A 23289-nucleotide genomic window follows, 5' to 3' on the forward strand; every position below is an offset into this window, starting at 1 on the left:
GCGAGACCAGTTCACAGCTGGTGATGTTTGATGGATGTTTTATGGCAGGTAAAACTGAAGCTGGAGTTCTCTGGACTATGAGAGATGCAGTGGAACCTTCACAAGGGTAGAACGGGGGCAGAAGTATCGGGAACTACATTGCCTGTAAGGTGACAAAATCATACCCTGGTAATTCTGCTGCATATCTCAGCAGCAAGAGTATTTGGTGTCCTTAGCATTACCTTTTTTCTTGTGAAATTCACGGAAAAACTGCGCCTTAGCTGAGGTGTCAGCAGGTCACAAAGCGGTGCCGTTCCCGGGTGGGTGATGCTGCAGCCATCGCTTCTTCCAAAGGCCGAGCCGAGAGGCACCTCAGCCCCGCGCTTCTCCTCACGGAGCCCCGAGGGGCGCGGCGGGGCCGTCCCGGAGCCTCCGCCCTCCCCGGGGCCGGGCGGGGGCGGTGCGGAGCCGTTTGGCGCCAACCGCCCGTCATGGAGCCGGAGCGGCTGCGGCGCCGCCTGAGCTCCGCGTTCCGGCTGCGCGGGCTCCTGCTCAGGGCGTGAGTACCGGGGGTGGCGGCGGGACACGCTGCCCGGGGTAGGACACGCTGCCCGGGGTAGGACACGCTGGCCGGGACGAGTCCCCGCTCCGCCCGGGGTGGGGGGCTGCTCGTATCCCCAGCCCATCCCCTGCTTTCGGGGTCTCGCCGTGCGGGAGTTGGTCAGGGACAGGTCCGCACCCCCCGCGTTGCCTCCTGGGGATGCGGTGATTTCTTTCCCTCCTCTTCCTCGTCCAGTCTCCAAAGCCCTGTTGGTTTACCTGTCCTGCTGCTGTGGGCCTCCGGCATCCATCTCCACACATGCAGGACCTGCCGTGGGTTTAGGTAACACCAAAACCTGCCCCGATCTCCCTTTGGCACCCTCCTGATGCTGCGTGTTTTGCCTTTGTTCTTTTTTTTTTCAGTCTGCCACTGTCCTTTTACAACTCTGGGACCTCTTTCCCAAGTTGCACTTTCCCATTCTGTGTTCAGCATCTCTTAGTAGGGGAAGAAGCAGTATTTCCAAAGGTAGATAATAATGTGTATTGGTTAGAAATCGCAAGGTCAAAGAAAAGTGATTTTGCTTGCTGTGGAAGGTGCCATGATTTTTATAAGAGTGCCTGGGGCTCTGTTGCTCTTATTTTTCCTTTCCAGATCATGCGTTAATATTAGTTCCATTTTGTCCCTGTCATGGATGGGATGTGATTATTTTGGATGTGATTATTTTGAACAACATCCTGGCAATTTCATTAGTGAGAAGGCAAGTTCAGAGCTCTTGACTCCCACAGTTAAATGAACCGAGACATTCTGAAGGTCAGGCTGGTAACCAAAATGCCACTTTGGATTGGCTGACAGGTGACATTAAGAAGAAAATTGTCATCTTTAACTGCGAGACTGTAGTCTAAGGATGAGGAAAGAAGCAGATTTCTAATTATTGTGTTACTTAGAATTTAAATAATTCCAGTCTCAGAGATACTGATGAACTGGAGCGGGTTGTGCGGGGGCTGTAAAGGTGGATGTGGCTGGAGCTGGTGGTGTGTGGGGGGATCAGAGGAGCTGGGTGTGCTCGGTCTGCAGAAAAGAGAGTGAAGATGATCCAACTGCCTAATGAGGACTTACCGAGGAGCCAGAGCGCAGGAGGAATCCCACTTGTCCAGTTCTAGTCCCCTCGGTTCAAGAGATATTAAAAAAATGGAGAGGGTCTAGAGGAGGAACACCGAGATAACCCAGCTCTGGGTCCTCAGCACAGGACACACATGGACCTGCTGGAGAGGGGCCAGAGGAGCCACAGGAATGATCCGAGGCTGGAACAGCTCTGCTGGGAGGACAGGCTGGGAGAGTTGGGGTGTTCAGCTGCAGAAGAGAAGCTCCGGGGAGACCTTATTGTGGCCTTTCTGTGCTTAAAAGGGGCCGATAAGAAAGATGGGGACAGACTTTTGAACAGGGCCTGTTGTGATAGGACAAGGGGTGATGGTTTTAAACTAAATGAGGGAGATTCAGGCCGGACATGAGGGAGAAATTGTTGGCCCTGAGGGTGGTGAGAGCCTGGCCCAGGTTGGCCAGAGAGGTGGTGGCTGAACCATCCCTGGAGACATCCCAGGCCAGGCTGGACGGGGCTCTGAGCAACCTGAGCTGGTGAAGATGTCCCTGCTCATGGCAGGGGTGGCACTGGGGGAGCTGGGAAGGTCCCTTCAACCCAAACCCTTCTGTGATTCTATGATTAGAGTACTGGAGAACTTGATGTGGAAAAAATGTGAAGGATTTGGGTTTATTGAACCTCAAGAAGGGAAGACTCAGGAGGATCTAATCCCAACCTTCCTAAAAGGTAGTTATAAAGAAGACAGAGGTACTTTCTTCTCAAGGGTGCACAGTGAGGTGGCAAGAGGCAATGCGCACAAGCTTAAAATCCATAAGAACAATCAAAGTTTGGAGTAGACTGACTAGAGAAGTGGTGGTATCTCCCTTACTGGAAGTACTTGAGACTGAGCTCAATGGGGCCCTGGGCAGTGTGATCCAAGGCCTTGCTTTAAGCAGAAAGATGGTCTCCAGAGGTCCCTTCCAACCTGGACTTTTCTACAATCCTATAGAAAAATTGTTCACGAGGAGAGTAGTTAAGCACCAGGGCAGGGCCAAGAGAGGCTGTAAGTTGGAGATGTTGAGAATTTGACGGAACAGCGCTGTGAGAAATGTGACCGACCAGAGCTCTTGGAGCAGAAAACTGGACCAGGAGACTTCATGGGTCCCTTCTGACATGAGTCTGTCTATGATTGTATCAAGGTGATGTTCTCCGTATCTGCTTCTTATCCTCAATGTTTTCAATCCTGATTTTTTTTTCTATGACTTAAACTAGTGCATTACTAATGATTTCTACTTTTTTAATCACAAGCTGTTTAGTGATTATGGGCACAGCTGCCAGAATTGGCATCGTTTGTATAAACCGTATTGAACATTAATTGCTTTCTGAGCTGACATTCTTCATTGGAACTAGGGATGCTCTGAAGTATCTTACTGAAGCTTTTCAGTCCATCAGTGAAGCAGAACTTGATGACACAATTGAAAATGTCATCGATGCTGTTGAAAAACAGCCTCGTAAGTAATCCATTTATTTTTTCTAAGCTTACTAAGTTTATCTTGTGCTTATAATGTTATTTAGACAGAGTTACTAACAGTGTATACACTAAACTATCATTCTAGTTTACTGGGTTGATCAAGATAAATGTATTTGTTGATGTTTTGTTAAATACTGAAGTTTGTACAAAAAGTTGGCAGCCTGGTACCTCCTGATTGTTCTGAGAGTAGTGAAATTTTTCAATGCCGGTTACTAAAAGCACCTAGCTGAGTTTGTATGAGCATCTTTGCATCTGAAACTATCCCTTAAAATAAGAAAGTAAACAAAATAAATAATGATAAATTAATTCACTTGTTATTTAGTAGTCCAGGTCCAGAAAAGGGTTCAAATCCATATATAAATGTGATCTAAAAGCACTAGGCCTTAGATGAGTTCAGGAAACCTTCCCAGCCTATCCTGTTTATGTTGAATTAAATCAAGGGTGGGCATGTGCTCGCTTTGTCGCTTTACTAGAGCACAGACTATGAAGTTCTGGCTTTGTGTTCTAGCTCTGGCCGCGGGATAACAGCTCACAGCTCATCAGCCAGGCAGGAAAGCAGAACTGGTCCTGATGTATCATAAAGCCTGATGGTTCAAATTAATGCATCCACATTTTTGAACAAATCTGAATCAGTGCAGAATCTCTAGGGCCAATGTAGCACGTGCCATCAGTGCACTCACCCACACTGGTCTTTGTCTAGGGTGGAATTTTGTGCTATAAATCCCATATTGTCCAGTTAGCATCTGTGAGTTGTTTGAGGTTTGGGATAGAGATGCGATTCAGCCCCTCTGGTCTCTCCTGTGGGTCCTGCTCACACCCTTAGTGCCCCTTTTGCTCTGACTTAGGAATTGTCATTTTAAGTCCCGTTTCCTGAACAGGGAACTCCAGGGCAGGATTTACCATGCTGGTTTCTGTTCCAGGGGCTCAGCAGTTTGGCTTGGAAACGCTGACCAAGCCCTTTGTGACTCTGCGTTCATCGATCTTCCCTTTACATTCAGCAAAACAGTAGCGTTTAGAAATATTTTTTAATTTAAATGATCAGTTTATATCCATGAAGACAACAATGTGCCTATCTCCAAAATTATGTTGAACTGTTTGAATACTTATTTATGACAGCAATCTGTGTGATAATGTTCTGGAACAAAATTAACCTCCGGAATGTGAAAACTCAGATCTGACACATTTGTAGTATATTTGGCAGCTTTGCATAAACTAAAATTGTCTTGTTCTCCATGTTTAGGGCATTAATGGTGGGCACAGTATGTGTGTGGGTTATTTTTTTGCTGGAGATTTATCCTCCTGGTAAGAATATTAAGAAAACATTGTGTGTCATTAGCTCCCCGAAAATATGCTTATTTGTGTAATATATTCCTCTGAGAAGACTGAGCTATTTCCCGTAGAATATTTGAGACCTCCTCACTTTCTTACTTCCCGCTTTCCATCAGCTGCAGTTTTAATACTTTGGAATGTTCTTTTCAGTGTCATCGGACATGATTGAACAACCCACAGTGGAAGCAGCGGTGCAGGAGTGCAGCCAGGCAGCAGAGGAAACCATGTACGGTGACATTATTGTTTTATTCCAGGTTTATGGGAGTTGGTGTTCATTCCCTTATTTCTTCCTGGGAAGTAAATGTCAGGCATTTTCTGCAGCAGTACACATTATTCATCAATGACTTGGATGAGGGAACAGAGTGACTGTCAGCAAGTTTGCTGGTGACACCAGGCTGGGAGGAGTGGTGACACTGGAAGCTGTGCTGCCATCAGAGACCTGGACAGGCTGGAGAGCTGGGCAGGGAAAAATTTAGTGAAATAGAACAAGGGCAAGTGTAGAGTCTGGAATCTGGGCAGGAACAACCCCAGCTTCCAGTGTAAGTTGGGGAATGACCTGTTAGAGAGCAGTGTAGGGGAAAGAGACCTGGGGGTCCCGGGGACAGCAGGGTGACCATGAGCCAGCACTGGGCCCTTGTGGCCAGGAAGGCCAATGGTACCTGGGGTGGGTTAGAAGGGGGTGGTCAGTAGGTCAGAGAGGTTCTCCTGCCCCTCTGCTCTGCCCTGGGGAGACCACACTTGGAATCTTGTGTCCAGTTGTGGCCCCTCAGCTCCAGAAGGACAGGGCACTGCTGGAGAGAGTCCAGCGCAGCCATCAAGATGCTGAAGGGAGTGGAGCATCTCCCGTGTGAGGAAAGGCTGAGGGAGCTGGGGCTCTGGAGCTGGAGAAGAGGAGACTGAGGGGGGACTCATTCATGGGGATCAATATGGAAAGGGGGAGTGTCAGGAGGATGGAGCCAGGCTCTTCTCGGTGACACCAATGATAGGACAAGGGGTAATGGGTTCAAATTGGAACACAGGAGGTTCCACTTAAATTTGAGAAGAAACTTGTTGGGGGTGAGGGTGTCAGAGCCTGGCCCAGGCTGCCCAGGGAGGTTGTGGAGTCTCCTTCTGTGCAGCCATTCAAACCTGCCTGGACACCTTCCTGTGGAACCTCAGCTGGGTGTTCCTGCTCCATGGGGGGATTGCACTGGATGAGCTTTCCAGGGCCCTTCCAACCCCTGACATTCTGGGATTCTGTGCTGTTGTCTTGCTGCTGCTGTCTCTGAAGGTTGGTAATGTTCCTTCTTAGGAAAATTGTTCTCGTGGATGGGCCTCCAGGGGATCCTAAATATAATGCTGACATTCTGGAATTAAAATGCTATGGTTATGCGTTACGTGTGATACAGGTTGAATATTAACCAGTAAAATAAACCAGTGCAGGGAGAACTTGTTAATTCTGTTCATTTCTTTATTTCCTTTTCTCTAGTTCAAAATTATCTAAGGTTATTTTGCTGACTTTTATAAAATACTTATTTTCTGAAAGCACATGGAAAAGTTTTTCTCCGTGGTGCTTGTTTCTCCTTTTTTGTGTAGCGGAACTGCGATTGATTTTCACTCTCAGATAACAAAATGAAGAGCAATTACTGGAGTTTCTGAGAACTTTATTTGTGATTGTGATGAATGCATTTCCTTTAGTGTTTGCCTTGTGTATTGACATCGTAATGCAAAGAGAGAAAATGAATGGTTTGCTGGGCGTGTCAATTAGACACTGTGATCCCACTGTTTCTCACTATGAAGGAAAGTTGTTCTTAACTTTTCTCCTTCTCGTTGGAACCTTTATGATGCAGATGGCTTGAGTGTGACTTTTCTTTGTGTCGCTTTATATACTTAATGTATTTTTCACTCCAGAAGTGAAATATGTGTGCGCAGATTCTCAGCACAGAGTCCTCTTGAATTACGCTCCAGAAAGCTTGAAAGTTTGGTCTGAAATGCTCTGAAGCCCAAGACATCAGTGTCTAATCAGCAATGACGTTGTCGTGTGCTCGTGAGCCCTAGTGAAGGTTCATGGGGTAATTTTATCTGCTCTGATGGATTTGATCCAGGTGCACTAGGAGGGGAGTGAGAGGCATCAGAGGAGAGAGCCAAACCAGGAAATTAAACTAAATTAAATTAAACCTATTCACTTTAACCATGCCAAGGCTGTTCTGTTGTCAGAAAAGACAGCAGAGGATGGTAAGGGGAGATGTATCCCTCTCATGTCCGAACAACCTTCTGAAGAGTGTCCTTTTTTGAATTATTAATAGAAGATGTGGTAGTATCCAACATGTAGAGTGTTGCAGGAGAAATGGTGATAACTCGGGGTGATAGCGAACAAAACAAACATAATTAGATTCAGCATGTTTTCTTACTGTTTGTTTCATCCGCTTCCCATAACGTCGTACACATATTCTTATTTCAGAGAAAACGTTTTCAACATTATTGGAGCCTTCGATATTCCACGTTACGTTTATAATTCAGAAAGAAAGAAGTTTCTGCCGTAAGTCTTACATGCTTTAACTTTCAACCACTTCTTGTTTCAAGAAAAAAGTCCTCTATTTCTATATAGTTAAAAGGCTGTTTTCTGGTCTTTCCCACTTGGATCTGCTCATCTCAAACTTGAGTGAGAAAGTGAGACAATCATATTTCTTAGTCCCTAAAGAGCCCGTCAGACTCTGTGATAAATGCCGGCTCGTGAATCAATGATCCATGGGGTGGTTCTTAGTCTGGTAGGATGCAGCAGAAATGGGGACCTGTATCTGCAGCTCCCTGAAGCTCCAGAGGGTTTCTAAGAGCTGCCAAAGCTATAAAAGAAAAATTAGGAGCAACTGCTGATCCCGCCAGGTTGGAGAAGGGAAGAAGTAGTTGAAGGAATTGGTTGTAAATGCTTTGCTAGCTAAAGCTTTAACAGCAAGCAGCTCAGGCTGCTGAGCCAAGAGGAGCCCATGCTTTTAAAAAGCTTGAACCCCATGCAGACAATCTGCTAACCAAGAGGAAGAAAATCCTCCTCTTCATGGCCACTTAAAACACATAACTGCTCTTTTCAAAACTGTTTTCAGCAGAATCCCATTCAGGTGGAAAGATAAATCTAAAGGATGTAAATCTAAATGGATGTAGCCTTCAAAATGCAGAGAGACAGGAGGAATCTTCATTGAGTAAATAAATTATGCAGTAGTGTTTTAGCTTTTATAGCCTCCTACAACTTTTAGATCAATACGTCATTTTATATGTCTGGAATATACCTTTTTTAATCCTGATCATGTTCAACTTCTTGCAGTCTGTCCATGACCAACTTCCCTGTGCCCAATTTATTTGGAACTGCCAGAGATAAAGCGGAGCTGTTCCGTGAACGCTACTCCATCTTGCAACAGGTCAGAAGAAGTTTTGCTTTGTTTGATAAAATACACAAACAAAATGCTGGGTTTTATGTTCTCAGGTGTACAACAGTGCTGTGTGTTGAGGTGCTTTTGTGAGATATGGTTGAAGTACAATCTGAATAAAAATGAGATCTGTACTAAGGTTTAGCAGCTTCTCTGTCACCACACAGCATGATGGGTTTGTGTGTTTCTGCATTTTAGCATCGTGTTGTAAGAGGGGATTATGCATTTTTATGTGTGTCTTGCTCTTTTCCGTCCTATAGTCTGGCTCCACAGTATGTTTGATCAGTGTGCCATTGTATGTCATGCTTGTTGAGATAATGCAAACCCAAAGCTCCGGGAAGCTCTTGTTCAAGCCCTCCTTGAAGCTTTGAAGTTCATTGATGCTTTAGTTCATTTAATAATTTTCCAGTTTTCCAAAGGGTGAGAGCCAGCCACCCCTTGTCATCTCTTGGTGACACACATGTCTTGTCTTCTGTTGGAAGCATCTTCAGAACAGGGTTTCCCAACATGACGTGCTCTGTGTTGCCAGCAGCTGTGGGTCGTGGCTCCGGACTGGGCTGTGCTCACAGCTACAGGGACTCAGCCCCTCGGCTCTCGCCGTCCGATTGTCCCTCAGAACAGGCTCACAACCCTCTTCTTCCCATCCTTCCCCTCGCTTGATCAGTTGGGATCCAGCCCCATTTCACCCCTGGCCTCTGTTGTGCATCCCGGGGGGAGCAGCGGTGGGACGGGGAGCCAGGCGACTCAGTAGTTGTTTTTCAGGTGTCTGCACTACCTGCAGCGGCAGATCCATGGTGATACAGGGAATTAGCTAATTAACACTTAAAGAAGTAAGGAGCTAACACTTAGAGAGCTAACCCTTAACATCACAATTGCCTTGTTTAGCTTTGTGTAACTTATTGTGTGAGAAACAGGAGTTCACTGACGGCTTCACAGACCTTGCGAAGATAATAATGCTTGGTGCATCCTTGGGTGAACCAGATAACAGAAACATGGGCACAGGATGGGAGATGAGCCAGTTCTAACCAACCCATCAGTCTGAGTCCCAGCCAACTCAGCACACCAGGCCAGAAGTAAAAGTGTACAGCAAAGGAGACCCCGGTTCACGATCACTGTGCAGGCGCAACCAGGAGGGGCTGGACGTGGAGACTATGGAAATTATTTCCTAGAACTCATTATAATAAGAACCACCTTCTCTGGGACAGGTTTTGAATATGTACGGGCATTCTTAGAACATTCATGAATATGTAACACTTTACAGCATTTAACCAAGCTCACAGCTACTGGAAATTCACATGTCTTAGGTGGAATTATTCCCCTGTGTGTCCAGTGCTGTAAATACATATCTTCTTTACAATCTCATAGGTTGTAAGGTCATTTCCGCACCTCAACATCACAGATCCTGCTCGGTGCTCCAGGTTCTGTGTGGCCCTGAGGTGTGAGCAAAGCTTTTTGTCTGTGCCAATGTGATCCACTCGTCCTTTGGGCCGTGCGGTAATTACACACACAGCTAAGCAGTAACAACTCTCTGTCTACCAGCGGCTTTGCTGCCCCTCGGAGCACGTGTACTGCAATTCGGGAACATCTACCCTGCAAGAGCAGTTAACCATTAACTGAAGAAGCTTTAGTTCGTACAGTGACCAAGATTAGTGAAATCTGCTGGAATTGGCGCACTCACACAAAACAGTTTCTGTGAACAGCAGCTGGAGGTATCACAGAATCACAGAGCGGTTGTGGTTGAAGGGACCTCTGTAGATCCCCCAGTCCAACCCCCCTGCTCACGCAGGGTCCCAGAGCAGATCACACAGGTGGGTCCAGGCAGGTTTGAATGTCTCAGAGAAGGAGACTCCACACCCGCTCTGGGCAGCCTGGGCCAGGCTCTGGCACCTCCCAGCAAAGAAGTTTCTGCTCATGTTCAGATGGAGCCTCCTGTGTTTCAGTCTGTGCCCGTTGCCCCTCACCCTGGCGCTGGGCACCACTGAACAGTCTGGACCATCCTCTGACACCCACCCTGAGATATTGATCCCACTGATCAGATCCCTCTCAGCTTCTCTTCCCAGCTGAACAGCCCCAGCGCTCTGTCTTTCCTCGTAAGAAGGCAAAATAAGTGCAAATTTCTACAATGCATTTTGTTCATGCTCTCTGTGGTTTATGTGTTCATGTAGCTTGCTCCTGTTATTAAAAAATAAAGAAATAAGATTACTTTTAATAGGCCCTGCTCTGAAGAGGAACCTTCTGTTTTCCACATAGTCAGCATTTAACACAGTTCACCTTTCCTTGCTCACTCACTGCTTCCTTGCAGCTTGTCGGAAATAACTTATTTTAGAAGCATTACAGATACTTCCCTTTTTGGGCTTCGTTTTGTTGTCCGGTATTATCGAGTATCTATTTCTGAGAAGCGAATTCTTGTCAAAAGAACCGATGAAGCTTAACAAATTAAACATTGCTGGATAATATAGACTAAGAGAACTTTAAAAAGTGCTTTCATAGTGGTTGTCATAAACTGGCTTTTTGACAGTGCTCATTTATTTTAAACTGAATTACTTCAATTTTGGTCTCTGCAGAGGACTCACAGACATGAGCTGTTCACTCCTCCCGCAGTCGTTGCTCACCCTAATGACAGTACGAGCAAATTCCAGGTAAAAAAATCCGCTTTTACTTTGCTTGCAAAGGGAACTGTGCTTGCGTCACTCTTGAACGAAGCAGGAGTTCTCCAGTGCCATCTTAACCTTACATCCCATACGGGTAGTCAATGGAAATGAGTTCTTTTTGATCCTTTTCAGCTTGTGTGTCAAAAATGCAGTTATTTGGCGCAGATCAGCAGGATGACCAAGTCACTCAAAAGCTGGTGCAAAGTGCAAGAGAAACGTGTCTTCGACATCAGCTGTTCAGCATATTGCACTTGGCCTCCCTCTGCACGGGGATATTTTCACTGCTTCTTTCTTTCATAAGAAATCACTAAATCCACAAACCCACAACTGAATAAGCTCATAACTTTAGTATCTTCTGTTCCCATCTCAGCTTTCTCATATTATATACTCTCCCTATATTATATAGTTATTATATATTGTTGAAAAAAGCTGAATGCGTGTGTGTCGCTGAGTACCCAACAGCAGCTGTGTGGGTGCAGGCTGGTCCTGCTGAGGCTCCAGTTACTACAATTGACATTCTTAGGCAAGAGCAGGAATTGCCGCTTGTTCTTTTCAGTTTTAATCCACTCGTAAGCAAAATAATCAGAAGAAATATTTCCTTGCTAAGCAGTTCTTGATGCTAGCGGCCATTATTGGAAATCTTTTCCTAAATTGTGCTGTTCAGAAATGCGTCCCTGATGTTCATAATGAGCCTGAATTCTCTCCAGAGTTCGTTTGTGTATTTATGTAACCACAGGTGCTGTTGGTGCTTTGTCTTCGTTGCTGGAGAACGGATATATGGAGAGTTTGATTTAATTTTTATTTGATTTTTTGCCTTTGGTTACAGCTTAAAACAATAGAAACTCTATTGGGCAATACAACCAAAGTGGGAGAAGTGATTGTGCTTGGGATGATAACCCAGCTCAAGGAGGTAGGTTGCTTTTTATTGTGGGTATCTGGGTCACTATTCATTCTGTGTTATAATACATTAGAAAATGAGAAGGTTTAAATGTCTCACCGCTTTCTCCTGTCACATGAGCCAGAGGCAGAACCCACATCAATGTCAGTGGTGCAAGATATGTTCCCTAAGAAGAGACTTTTCCACGAGCAGTTGATGCTGGTGTGTGAGGGAGAATGCCTTTCTCTTCTCACTATGGAATTTTGTGGCGCTTTATGTCAGCAACCAGAACCACTGACATTTTTTTAGGCATTTCCCTTCTCAAAATGCTGGCGCTTCTATTTGGACTTCCTATGGATTTGGGCTGTGATTGCGGGGGAGGCTGCACCAGAATCCAAACTGCAGCAGCTCCAAGGGAAGGCGCTGAGATACACCTGCTATCAACTACAGAGTTTTCAGTTCTGCCAGTGTGTTCGGACCTTATGATGTTAAAAACGGCTCCATGATTTCTAAGTGCTGACTGATAGATGCTTCTGCTTGAAGCATTTACGTGTTTGGGTATATTTCACTTTATTAATCAATCGTGGTTTTTAGGGGAAGTTTTTCCTAGAAGACCCTACAGGAGTCGTCCAGCTAGACCTTAGTAAAGCAATATCCTTTTTCTGTGATGAAGTCATTTCCTATGGGCCTGGAGAATGTGAAATTGAATAAGAGACCCATTCTGACCATTGGAAAATATGTATTGAGAACTGCAGCTGTTTTCCCTTCTTTTCCAATGGGTTGCTGCAGCTCAGTGCCCTTTCACCTTTTGGCCAAGGTCGGTTTTCCCGTTTGGAGAAGCAGACGTGTCCCTGTTTGGGGGGTGTTTGCTTGGCTCTTAAGGCAGCCTCTGAATTTTCAGTAGCGTCCAAATGTATCACACCACCTGCAAAGCAAACATGGGCTAAAGAACTAGTTTAAGAAATATATATTTCTTAACCTTTCCGCACCAGTTCCACAGTGGTTTATACACTGAATCCTGCTTTGTTCTGGCAGAAGGTAAAGCAGACTATTTTTCTTACCTTGTAATAAGTTATTCTGTTAATGGGTGTTGCTGCAGTTACATGTTGATGAGGTTTGAGCATGAGTTTGGGACTGAGATTTTTGGCCATGAGTTTGATGAGTTTGGGACTGAGATTTTTGGCCATAAGCCTCCTGTTTTACACCCTGGGGTCTGTAGGCAGAGAACAGCTCACAGCAGAACTTGTGATTTTTAGTGGTGTCGCTGGGACGTGGGTATCTGTAGCAGTTTTGAGGACTGGCCTTAGTCAGCCTGGCTCCACCGCACGCGAGGAGACGTGACTAGATTAGGAAGACAGACTACAACAGCCCAACAGGATGATTTCACAGGCTGAAAATGCTGCTTTCTGTTGGCAGAGCTTTGGTCCTTCAGAGGCTTGGTGAGTCTTCTCATTAAGACCGTGGAAGGGCTTGTTTTAGCAAAACATGGGCATGTTTTAGCAAAATGACGGGCGTTTCAGTTTGTAGGTTATTACTCTGTGCAAAATACACTATCCTAGTGTATTTTCTTATAATATATTATAGATTTAAAATTTGTAAGATAAACTAAATAGTCAAGATCAAGAATGATAATGCAGACAAGTATCACAGAGCAGTAGAATCACTTTGGTCAGAAAAGACTTTAAGACTATCAACCCCAACCATTAATAGTGTTGCTATCCAGCTGCTTGAAGGACGATGCTTGATCTCAACAGAAAACAGGGCTTTTGTCTGGAAAGCTTTTAATACCATTCCACACAAAATTTAGGTTCAATGCTGGCACGTCCCCTCCGTACGAAATTTTAGAGCCTCTATTATGCAGAATATTTAAACTGCTTTTAACTTCATGATGCCAAGGAGCATGTATATTCATTTATGTGAGCTTCAGCATAGGTGAAACTACGACATTTGTCCACATTCAAGTCGGAATCAAAGAAATAAGTACAAGAAAGGAGCTGAACAGGGCCTTCATACTGATAGGATCCAGGGATTAAGCTTTGGGGTTGATTTTTTGTGCTGCTCTTCTGTTATTCTGAATACAGGGTAGTGAAAAAAAATCTATGAAAGTGGGTCCACGGGGCACGGAGGGGGCTCAGTTTTATCACTAAAAGTGATTCACCTTGAGAGCTGAATTCATTTCAGCTGCAGCGTCTCCAGAAAAGGTGCAGTTTGATGGACACTTCTAGGGCAGGGTGGCAAAAATCACTCCTGTTCCCCTACATTCTTATTGGGTTGAGAAGGTTCTTTGTGTGGCTGTGCAGCAAATCTATTCAAAGAAGTGACCAAGGTAAAAAACAACAGTTGTTTTGTCGCTCAGCCTGTTTTTCAGCCATAGATCCCTGGTTTGGTTCGGTGCTGTTGCAAGGAGGGATGGGTGGACCGGCTGCCAACCGCCTGACTAACGTCAGATGTTGGTAGAAATAACAAAAGGTTATTCTGTTGTTTAAAAATCCCTCAGGTTGGTACGAAGATGAAGTTTTTCATGTGAACGCTTTTGGATTTCCGCCTACTGAGCCTTCTGCCACCACGAGGTATAAAACCGGCTTTCCGCAGCCTCGCTCTGTGTTTTGTTGTGGGTTTCTAAGCACGCACGTTATTATTTTATCATTCTGTGACATTAAAGCATGCTGTTCTGCCCCTCTCCAAATGCTTCCAAATAAATACAGTTTTAAGGAAGCAATTCTGGGCCTTGCTGGTCTGCTTGGACCAGGACTAAAGCTCGTAGCATCAGCAAAACCCTTCCAAAGGCCCTTGGGTTCTGCATGTTAATAACAACTGAGATCGAAACCCTTCTCATTTGCAAAACCAGATAACTTTTACATGGGAATAAGAAATTCCTTGTTGCTCTAAGCATGGATTTGGGAAAGAACCCAGGATAAATGTTACCCTGAGACGAGCTGTTAAATTAGGGAAGGGCAGCGCCCCTGCTTTATATCTGAGCGACTGCTGTTTATTTGTTTCTCCATAAAGTTCCAGATGATTATTGATACCATCTGAGCCACTTCTCATAATAAAAATAATAATTAAAATGGCTCTAAGTGAGTCATAATTGAAACTACTAACGATTCGGGAAAGAAACAGAACTAACGTGAGTATTTTACTGATGTAGAGCCTTCTATGGGAATGTGAACTTCTTTGGAGGGCCTTCTTCAGCTTCAGTGAAGGCTTCTGCAAAACTGAAGCAGCTGGAGGATGAAAATGAAGATGCCATGTTTGTGTTTCTGTCTGACGTCTGGCTGGACCAAGCAGAAGTACTGGAAAAGCTGCACACGATGTTTTCGGGTAGGTCAGAGCCGCTTTGACTCCGAGCCTTGGGTTTTGAGGGTTTTTTCCCATTTTTCATAGTGCTTTGCAGCGCCGACGGGTGGAACAAGGCAGCGTGATGGCTGCGTGGCCTCCGGGGACACCGTGGTGAGAAAATTTCCTGCAGAAAACTTATCGCCTTTGTTGGAGAATGAGTTTTATGCTGGTTTAGCTCCGTGAACGCCTCGCGGTGGAGTGTGAACTGGCTGAAGGGAAGAACCAGAGAGTCGTGGTCAATGGGGCAGAGTCCAGTTGAGGCCTGGATCCAGTGCAGGGCCTCGGGGCAGTGCTGGGGCCGGTATTATTCAATATATTCAGCAATTATTTGGACGAGGGAATAGAGTGACTGTCAGCAAGTTTGCTGGTGACACCAAGATGGGAGGAGTGGTGACACTGGAAGCTGTGCTGCCATCCAGAGACCTGGACAGGCTGGAGAGTTGGGTGGGGAGAAATTTAATGAAATAGAACAAGGGCAAGTGTAGAGTCTTGAATCTGGGCAGGAACAACCCCAGGTTCCAGTTTAAGTTGGGGAATGAGCTATTAGAGAGCAGTGTAGGGGAAAGGGACCTGGGGGTCCAGGGGACAGCAGGGTGACCATGAGCCAGCACTGGGCCCTTGTGGCCAGGAAGCCAATGGTACCTGGGGTGGGTTAGAAGGGGGTGGTCAGTAGGTCAGAGAGGTTCTCCTGCCCCTCTACTCTGCCCTGGGGAGACCACACCTGGAATCTTGTGTCCAGTTGTGGCCCCTCAGTTCCAGAAGGACAGGGAACTGCTGCAGAGAGTCCAGCGCAGCCACCAAGATGCTGGAGGGAGTGGAGCATCTCCCGTGTGAGGAAAGGCTGAGGGAGCTGGGGCTCTGGAGCTGGAGAAGAGGAGACTGAGGGGGGACTCATTCATGGGGATCAATATGGAAAGGGGCAGTGTCAGGAGGATGGAGCCAGGCTCTTCTCGGTGACAACCAATGGTAGGACAAGGGGCAGTGGGTTCAAACTGAAACACAGGAGGTTCCACTTAAATTTGAGAAGAAACTTGTTCCTGGTGAGGGTGTCAGAGCCTGGCCCAGGCTGCCCAGGGAGGTTGTGGAGTCTCCTTCTGTGCAGCCATTCAAACCCGCCTGGACACCTTCCTGTGGAACCTCAGCTGGGTGTTCCTGCTCCATGGGGGGATTGCACTGGATGAGCTTTACAGGGCCCTTCCAACCCCTGACATTTTGGTGCGGTCACCCTGTCCAGGCTGGGGACGCTGGACGGTGAACAACTGACCGTGGGTTTTGTGCCTTGTTTCAAAACTGTTCCTTTAAATGAGAAAAACAACAATTTTCAAGAGTCCTGTTATGACTGGATTGTGCACTTTTGATAAGTTTCCATTTTGAGAGCGCTAGAATAAACCCACCTGCTGCATTTTTGGTAGGATCCCGCCAATCCCAAACCCAAAGTGCAGTCTCACTCTAATCTTAGTGACAGCAATTTGCATTTGATGGTTGCTATCGTATTTCTTTTGGATCTTCCTCTAGCAGTTTAAAAAATTGGATTGTATTATATTCTTGCAAGCTGACACTTCCTTTTCATAAATCACTTAGGACTAATGTTGTTTTGGACAGCAGCCATTCTACGCGCTGTGACAAGAATGTTTCCCTTGCTTGTCAAAGCTCTTCCTAGGCTTGGTTTATAAAACCTTCTCACTTCATCGGAGATCAGCTGTCCCTCGAATGCTTTCTTATTCTACCAACGAAAAATGCCAGTTATTCTTAAAGTATGAACTGTTCTTCCATGCTTTATTACATTAATAATATTGACAACGTTTGGAGAGCAAGTATCTGCAAGATGGGTGAATTGTTGGTTCCTATTCCAGAGCAGTTTTGGAACAGTCCGTCCTGTCTGTCTCAGGTAGAATGGAAGTGCGAGAGCGGTGGCTGCTTTAAGAATTAACTGTAAAAGTTAAGATGCTACTCGCTTAAAGAAAATTGGCTGCAAATTGCCACCCTCGTGCAGAAGTTATGAAACCGGTTCATTATCTCGATCCAAGTTGGTGAGATCCTTGAAGCAAACTGAGCTCGACCTAAGATTGCATGTGCTGGTTAATATAGGGACTTTGGTCAGTGAGGTTAATAAACCAAACTCAGCTGGCAACGATCGACTATTTTGAGACTGGTTTTTAACAGGCAAGTGATAAGCTTCATAATTATAGGCTAAAAATAATAGTGGAATAGCAAGGAAAAATAAAACCACATTGATGAGCCGTTTCTCTGGTATAAACAATTCAGTCCTGTTTACCAAGTGGATTGAAAAATAGCGAAGTGAATCCAAGTCTGGTGCTGCACGGTAGGAAAATGGAGAGCGGCCTCAAAAGCCTGAGCAGATGTTTCTATTTGCCTCTTAGGGATGGGAATCGGTTTTGTTTCTCCACTCTTTGCTATAGAGCACGTGCCTCTGGGTGATCAGTGATGTTGTGAGACTCATCAGATCCTTACAATGCCCAGGAAATTCCAGTTACTGTTGCTTTATAATGGCCAAAGAGTGAATTAAGTGAAAGAGGTTAATAGTAATCCATTACTACCTACTCCCTATTTTTCTCTGTAAGGAAAGAGCGCGTTTTTAAATTGTATTATTTGTTATAATTGTATTTTGTGTAATTACGTGACTGGGCCAGTATTTAGTTGGATACACAGAAAAAATGTTGTTGGAACTGGGTGTGCAAATAACAGTGACATCTGTACATCACCACCATCCTTTTTAAGCTAAAAAAAGCCTGTATCAAGCAAATAGTTCAGGTGTATTCATAGCAGCGGAGCTTGAAGTGCTGTTTCAGTTTTTGCCCTTTGTTTTATGGACAGGAGTGGGTGAATGGATGTTACACTCAATGATACACACTCACAGATGCTCTTATTTTCCCAGGTTATTCCTCTGCGCCCCCAACCTGCTTTTTCTTTTGTGGAAATTTTTCATCTGCACCGTATGGCAAAAATCAAATTCAGTCACTGAAAGGTAGGGAGGTGTTTGTATAGTTGGACATGTGCACTAAATTAAAACCATGGCAAAACAAATCAAGAGGGCAGAAAAAAAACCCCTTATTTTCTAAGTGACACATTTTAATGTATTGAAATATAGAGGTGATTCATATAATGTGTTTATTGTCTAACCAGGTGTTGTATCATTTTTATTCTGACTCCAGGTTCTTTGAAGGCTCTTGCAGATATTATCTGTGAACATCCCAGCATTCACAAAAGGTACGCAGGGAAATGTGTTTATTTTGTGAAACCTTCGCTTTAATTACTTTAAGAAACTACCAGCTGCTACGTTTCCTCGTTATTGTGAGCCAGCTATGATCAGATAGCAAGGCCTGTGAGTTTGTTTTGGTAGCAGTGTAAGCTTTTGATTTTATCTCAAATACATCATGGAAGCTGCTGTTGAGCGAGCAAAGGTGAAACTGCCTCTCCCTGGAACATTTTCCACATGGATTAAACACCATTCCCCAAAAGTGCTATTTGGGGGAGCCCTTTCTTCCTGGAATTCCTGTTAAATCAGGAGGGTTCTACCCAAGCATCGCTGCTCTATAAACTCATGTTGAAGTCTTGAGGCTGCTGTTAGCACCCACGGGCTACCCAGCCAATGTTTCCATACTCCTGGGATCATTTTGTATAAAAGTGACGCGTTGACCTTTTTACAGCAGCCGATTTGTGTTTGTCCCTGGCCCTGAAGACCCTGGTCCTGGTTCTATTTTACCCAGGTCAGTTTGCTTCACTTTCTCAAATTTGGAACTTTGAGTTAAAGATGCTCTGTTGATACATCTATCCCTGTTTATTTTAGGCCTCCCCTGGCTGACAATATTACTGAGGAATTCAGACAGCTGGTGCCATTTTCAGTTTTCACCACAAATCCTTGCAGGTAATAGTACAATTTCAAATATTTTCAAAAATTTAAAAGTTTGGTAAAATTCGTCTTGAATTTTTCAAATTATTAGATTTCCTCACCCGCATTAATTGTAACTTGTTTTAAATATATCAAGATGTAAATAAATTAGTGATGAAAGGAAGTATTGCTAAAAGTTTGACAGGGAGTGTAAGAATCCTGCTCAAAAGCATCGTTTTTTTTCTGAATCTGGAGACAATTATGGGGTATTGGGTATTGGGAAAGTATTATTTTACTTGAAATGTGCTTTTTCATTTGCCATATTAGAGCTCACCTTTCTAATGCAGCTCCCTCTCTTTTGGTTTCATCTCAATTAATTTAACCTCATTAACGTTTCCCACTTAGGATTCAATATTGCACCCAAGAAATAATCATCTTCCGGGAAGATCTGGTAAACAAAATGTGCAGAAACTGCGTCCGCTTCCCGAGCAGCACCATGGACATTCCCAACCACGTGAGTCGTGCTCGGCGCCTCTTGCTGAGATCTGGTTCTTCCTCAGCACGTCTGTTTTTAGGATGCTCTGATCTGCATTCTCACGACACGTTGCTACAGTAACCGAGAGGGGTTGTAAGAAGGATCTATATATTTAGGATTATTACCTTCATTTACATCTTGAGAGTCAAACAACTGAAGCTGTGATGCTGATGGGTGGCACTGAGTCATTCTCACCGTCCCACCGCAGGTGCCCTTGAACGCGGAACTTGATAACGCCAGCGACGAACGTTGTACCGAGAAACATTGATTCCTAAAGGCAAAGCTTAATGTAAATTACTTTTTAAAAAATATTGAATCAATTGACCAGTGACATCTGCAGTAAAGCAACATGTCGCTTTTCCAAAAGATCTGCTGCTGCTCCTGCCTTCTCACTTCAGTTTTAATCCTGCTTTTGGTACATTGCCACAGCTCCCTGAGTGATGATTCCGGTTAATGAACGCACAGCAGGACTTGATGGGAGTTACTGATGTAATTGAACCAGAGCGATCCAGGCAGTACTGGCTCATTGCAGCGATGGATGGAGTCCATGTCTGTTTATTTTGTAGGGATCTTTCCAATTCATTTGACTCAGAAGCTTCTTTTAGCTCTTTATTCCTTTGCTCCGTCACGACAGCGCTCGGTTTCTTTGTGAACATAGAGAGGCCGTTGCAAACACCGGTACAGGTTGGTTTTGGGGTGGTTTGCACACATGTATGTGTGTACAGCAAACTCTCACTCCCCTGTGCTCACACAGGGCTTGGAAAGGAAGGAATCATGAAGAAAATGTGGAATTGTGCATTACAATGCTTCCTGCACATGAGAGTATCGGGTTGCTTTTGCATACTTTGCTTTTTATCCACCCATCACTAGTTTTTTAATTCAGCCATCAGTGTAAAACAATGAATGAGAGAGGGGAATTTCTTTACTAATATTACATTGAATTAATAGTGATTTCAGGCCTCGTACAGTATTGTTGGAATAACCGGGCTGATGCTCGGTACATCGTTTTCTTCCAACACCAGACCCTTTCACCAAGTTGGCTCTTTGGGGAAAACGGAGCCTAATGGCAGCCCCATGATTGACTGGGATAATAAAAGCTTTTGTGCGGCTTAAGAAGAGAGTTTAGGGACTTAAATACCCTGCAGGGACTTTGCCAGATGAAAAAGCAAGTGAAAGGGGGTGGCTGGTGTCTGGAGGAGGGCAACTCATAGAACAGCCAAGGGCATCAAAATCATTTGGGAATCAAGTGATTTCCCCAGTTCATGGAAAAGACCGCATTTAAGTGTGGGTCTCATGGTTATCTGGTGTTTCGAGGAAAGCCCTGAGGGGAAAAACCCTACAAAATAGAAGTTATGATAGGGTTGGTACTTGCTGGGTTGGAGAACTCAGCACATTCTCTCTGCTGTGGAGAATCTGATCGATGAAATAGTTTTGACATCTTCAAATATTGGTTGATACGCTTTAGAAAGGAATTTGTGTATTAAAAAACCCCACAACACAACAAGCAAACCAGCAGCTGACTTGTGGGGGGAGCTGCTGCTTTAGTCTAGAAATTGTTAATCATCAGAGGGAGATACGCAGAAGGTTCAAAGCTTCTTTATTAACATTTGCATCGGCAGGAGTGAGTTTGCCTTGAGAAAATGGTTCCAACGAACTATTTACGTTTATCCCGCAGTTTGTAAAGACGATCTTGTCGCAGGCGCACCTGACGCCGCTGCCGCTGTACGTCAGCCCCGTGTACTGGGCCTACGACTACTCCCTGCGGGTCTACCCCGTGCCAGACGTGCTGGTCATCGCAGACAAACACGACCCCTTCACCGTCACCAACACCGACTGCCTGTGCATAAACCCTGTAAGATTTCCTCACGCTTTGTCAAAATAAGAAGTGGGTGCAGTCAGATCCAAGTGCGTCTCTTACTATTCCTACGGTATTTTTACTTACACAAGTGCGGTATATACGTTTTTCTTTACAGGGTTCATTTCCAAGGAGTGGATTTTCATTCAAGGTTTTTTACCCGTCCAACAAGACTGTTGAAGACAGGTAAATATTTCAGTTTTTCATTTAATAGGAAGTATCTTTATTTGCTGCCTTTCTAATTATCAGGAGGAACACGAAAAATTGAGTGAATGTTCTAGCAGTTTAACGTTATTTATGTCATACTAAAGCAGTGGAAGAAATCCAAATGTCTAGAACTACAATAATAAATCTAGAAATGAGTCAAGAGCAATGATGATGAGCATGATCCAAAAGTAAAAGGAAAGATGGACTATACTACATGATTTTCAATAACCGAGACCCAGTTGGGAAACAGTTTGTTTCTGGGGATGATGTTTGTTACAGAGATTAATTACACTTAGTAACAATTCATTTTGTGATCATTATCAAGCCCAAAACCCGCTTTCCTGCTTTGATTTCATGTATTTTAAATCCGTGCTTATTCATCTCACCTGTGGTCGTCCAATGACTGGAAAAAACTGATAATAGATTGACCCATGTAACCTTTACTTGAGTATAGAAAATATATCATCAGATGCTTTAGCTCTTTAAATAGCTTCAAACATTATCTTTTATAAATCAAGAAATACTGCTGTGAAGTGTCTTTTAAAGAACTAAATGTTGGTTTTGTTTGGTGCTTTCAGCAAGCTTCAGGGGCTCTGAATTTCTGCGAGACTGCAAAACTGGAGTGAGCCTTTGTAAAGCCAACCGCCGCGCTTGTTTTAGATGGCTCGATTTTATGATGTATTACAGACTGTTTATAATAAATGTGAAAGCCAAAAATGGTGTATTTTGTATACAGACTTTTACGGGAAAGGTACTGTTGCTGGTTTAGATAACTAAAGTAGAGTCACGGTGAACATTAATTGGCAAAGCATAATAGAACACAACCGGAGGAACCAGATGTGTATATCAAACAGGAAATATCATTTAAAAAAGAGGTTAAAGACAGGGAGAAGTTTGTCTTTCACTGTGCTGATAGCCAGTTATCCATGGAAATGTAGGCTGGGGTTTTTGTTTTGGGCAGGAAGGGTTTAGAAGAGATTTGTGAGGTGTTATTTGCTGCGGGTACTGTAACTTTGTGGACAGTATTGCACAATGAAATTAAGGGAAAAATTGCTCTAGTCACTTGTGGGCATGGAGAACAGGGGAGCAGGCTGGTGGTACCCAGAGGGCCCAGATCTGGTGTAGGATGGGGGATTCTCATTTTGGTTGTGTGTTTTGTTTTGTTTTTCACAGCCCTTCCCGTTGTGCCAGCACTGACATGACTGTGGCTCGGGGGTCACGACGACAGTGGGTGTGGGCTCAGGGGGGCCACTGTGGGTGGACACTGGTACAAAAGGATCTAAAGCCAAACCGCAGGAGTGTGCTGGCACTTGAGAATGCGCTCCTGCCCCTCAGACAGGAGGGGAAGGCCATGCCAGCTCCCAGATGTGGCCGGGGGGACAGCAGGAGCCTTGCAGAGGGGAGATGGTGGAGAACTGCTCCCCTGGAAGACAGAGGAGAGGGCTCAGAGACAGCGTGAAAGGCTCAGCGAGGGCAGAATGGTGGGCACGCCAGTGGAGAGGACTGGGGACCTGAGGACACCACTGGGACACTTCCTGCCCTATTGGTGTCTCCATAACAGCTTTCTGGGGCCAATACTGTAAAATATATTCATCGATGACGTGGATGAGGGAATAGAGTGACTGTCAGCAAGTTTGCTGGTGACACCAAGCTGGGAGGAGTGGGTGACACTGGAAGCTGTGCTGCCATCAGAGACCTGGACAGGCTGGGGAGCTGGGCGGGGAGAAATTTAGTGAAACAGAACAAGAGCAAGTGTAGAGTCTGGAATCTGGGCAGGAACAACCCCAGGTTCCAGTGTAAGTTGGGGAATGAGCTATTAGAGAGCAGTGTAGGGGAAAGGGAGCTGGGGGTCCTGGGGACAGCAGGGTGAGCATGAGCCAGCACTGGGCCCTTGTGGAGAAGAGGAGATGGAGGGGTGACCTCATTAATGTTTACAGATATATAAAGGGGGAGTGTCAGGAGGATGGAGCCAGGCTCTTCTCGGTGACAACCAATGATAGGACAAGGGGCAATGGGTTCAAACTGGAACACAGGAGGTTCCACTTAAATTTGAGAAGAAACTTGTTGGGGGTGAGGGTGTCAGAGCCTGGCCCAGGCTGCCCAGGGAGGTTGTGGAGTCTCC

General features: G+C 45.0%; 1 protein-coding gene across 2 annotated transcripts; it reads left to right on the plus strand.

The window, feature by feature from the left end:
* The first annotated feature begins 440 nt into the window (after positions 1–440).
* POLE2 (DNA polymerase epsilon 2, accessory subunit) lies at positions 441–21889 on the plus strand. Of its 2 annotated transcripts, XM_071809838.1 has the most exons (20): positions 456–538; positions 2605–2794; positions 3006–3106; positions 4606–4681; positions 6896–6973; positions 7751–7844; positions 10418–10492; positions 11331–11414; positions 11976–12032; positions 12371–12419; positions 13879–13951; positions 14530–14702; positions 17617–17706; positions 17894–17948; positions 18389–18448; positions 18529–18606; positions 18976–19084; positions 20781–20957; positions 21079–21146; positions 21746–21889. In XM_071809838.1, the coding sequence occupies exons 2-20, from the start codon at positions 2769–2771 to the stop codon at positions 21762–21764; spliced, it is 1542 nt and encodes a 513-aa protein (XP_071665939.1). In that variant the 5' UTR covers positions 456–538; positions 2605–2768; the 3' UTR covers positions 21765–21889. The 2 variants fall into 2 exon arrangements, with proteins under 2 accessions (XP_065695074.1, XP_071665939.1); XM_065839002.2 differs by lacking the exon at positions 2605–2794 and having other exon boundaries at positions 441–538.
* Positions 21890–23289: the final 1400 nt, after the last annotated feature.

The sequence above is a fragment of the Patagioenas fasciata genome, chromosome 5 (genome assembly GCF_037038585.1).
Source record: "Patagioenas fasciata isolate bPatFas1 chromosome 5, bPatFas1.hap1, whole genome shotgun sequence".
In the NCBI taxonomy this organism is placed as follows: Eukaryota; Metazoa; Chordata; class Aves; order Columbiformes; family Columbidae; genus Patagioenas; species Patagioenas fasciata.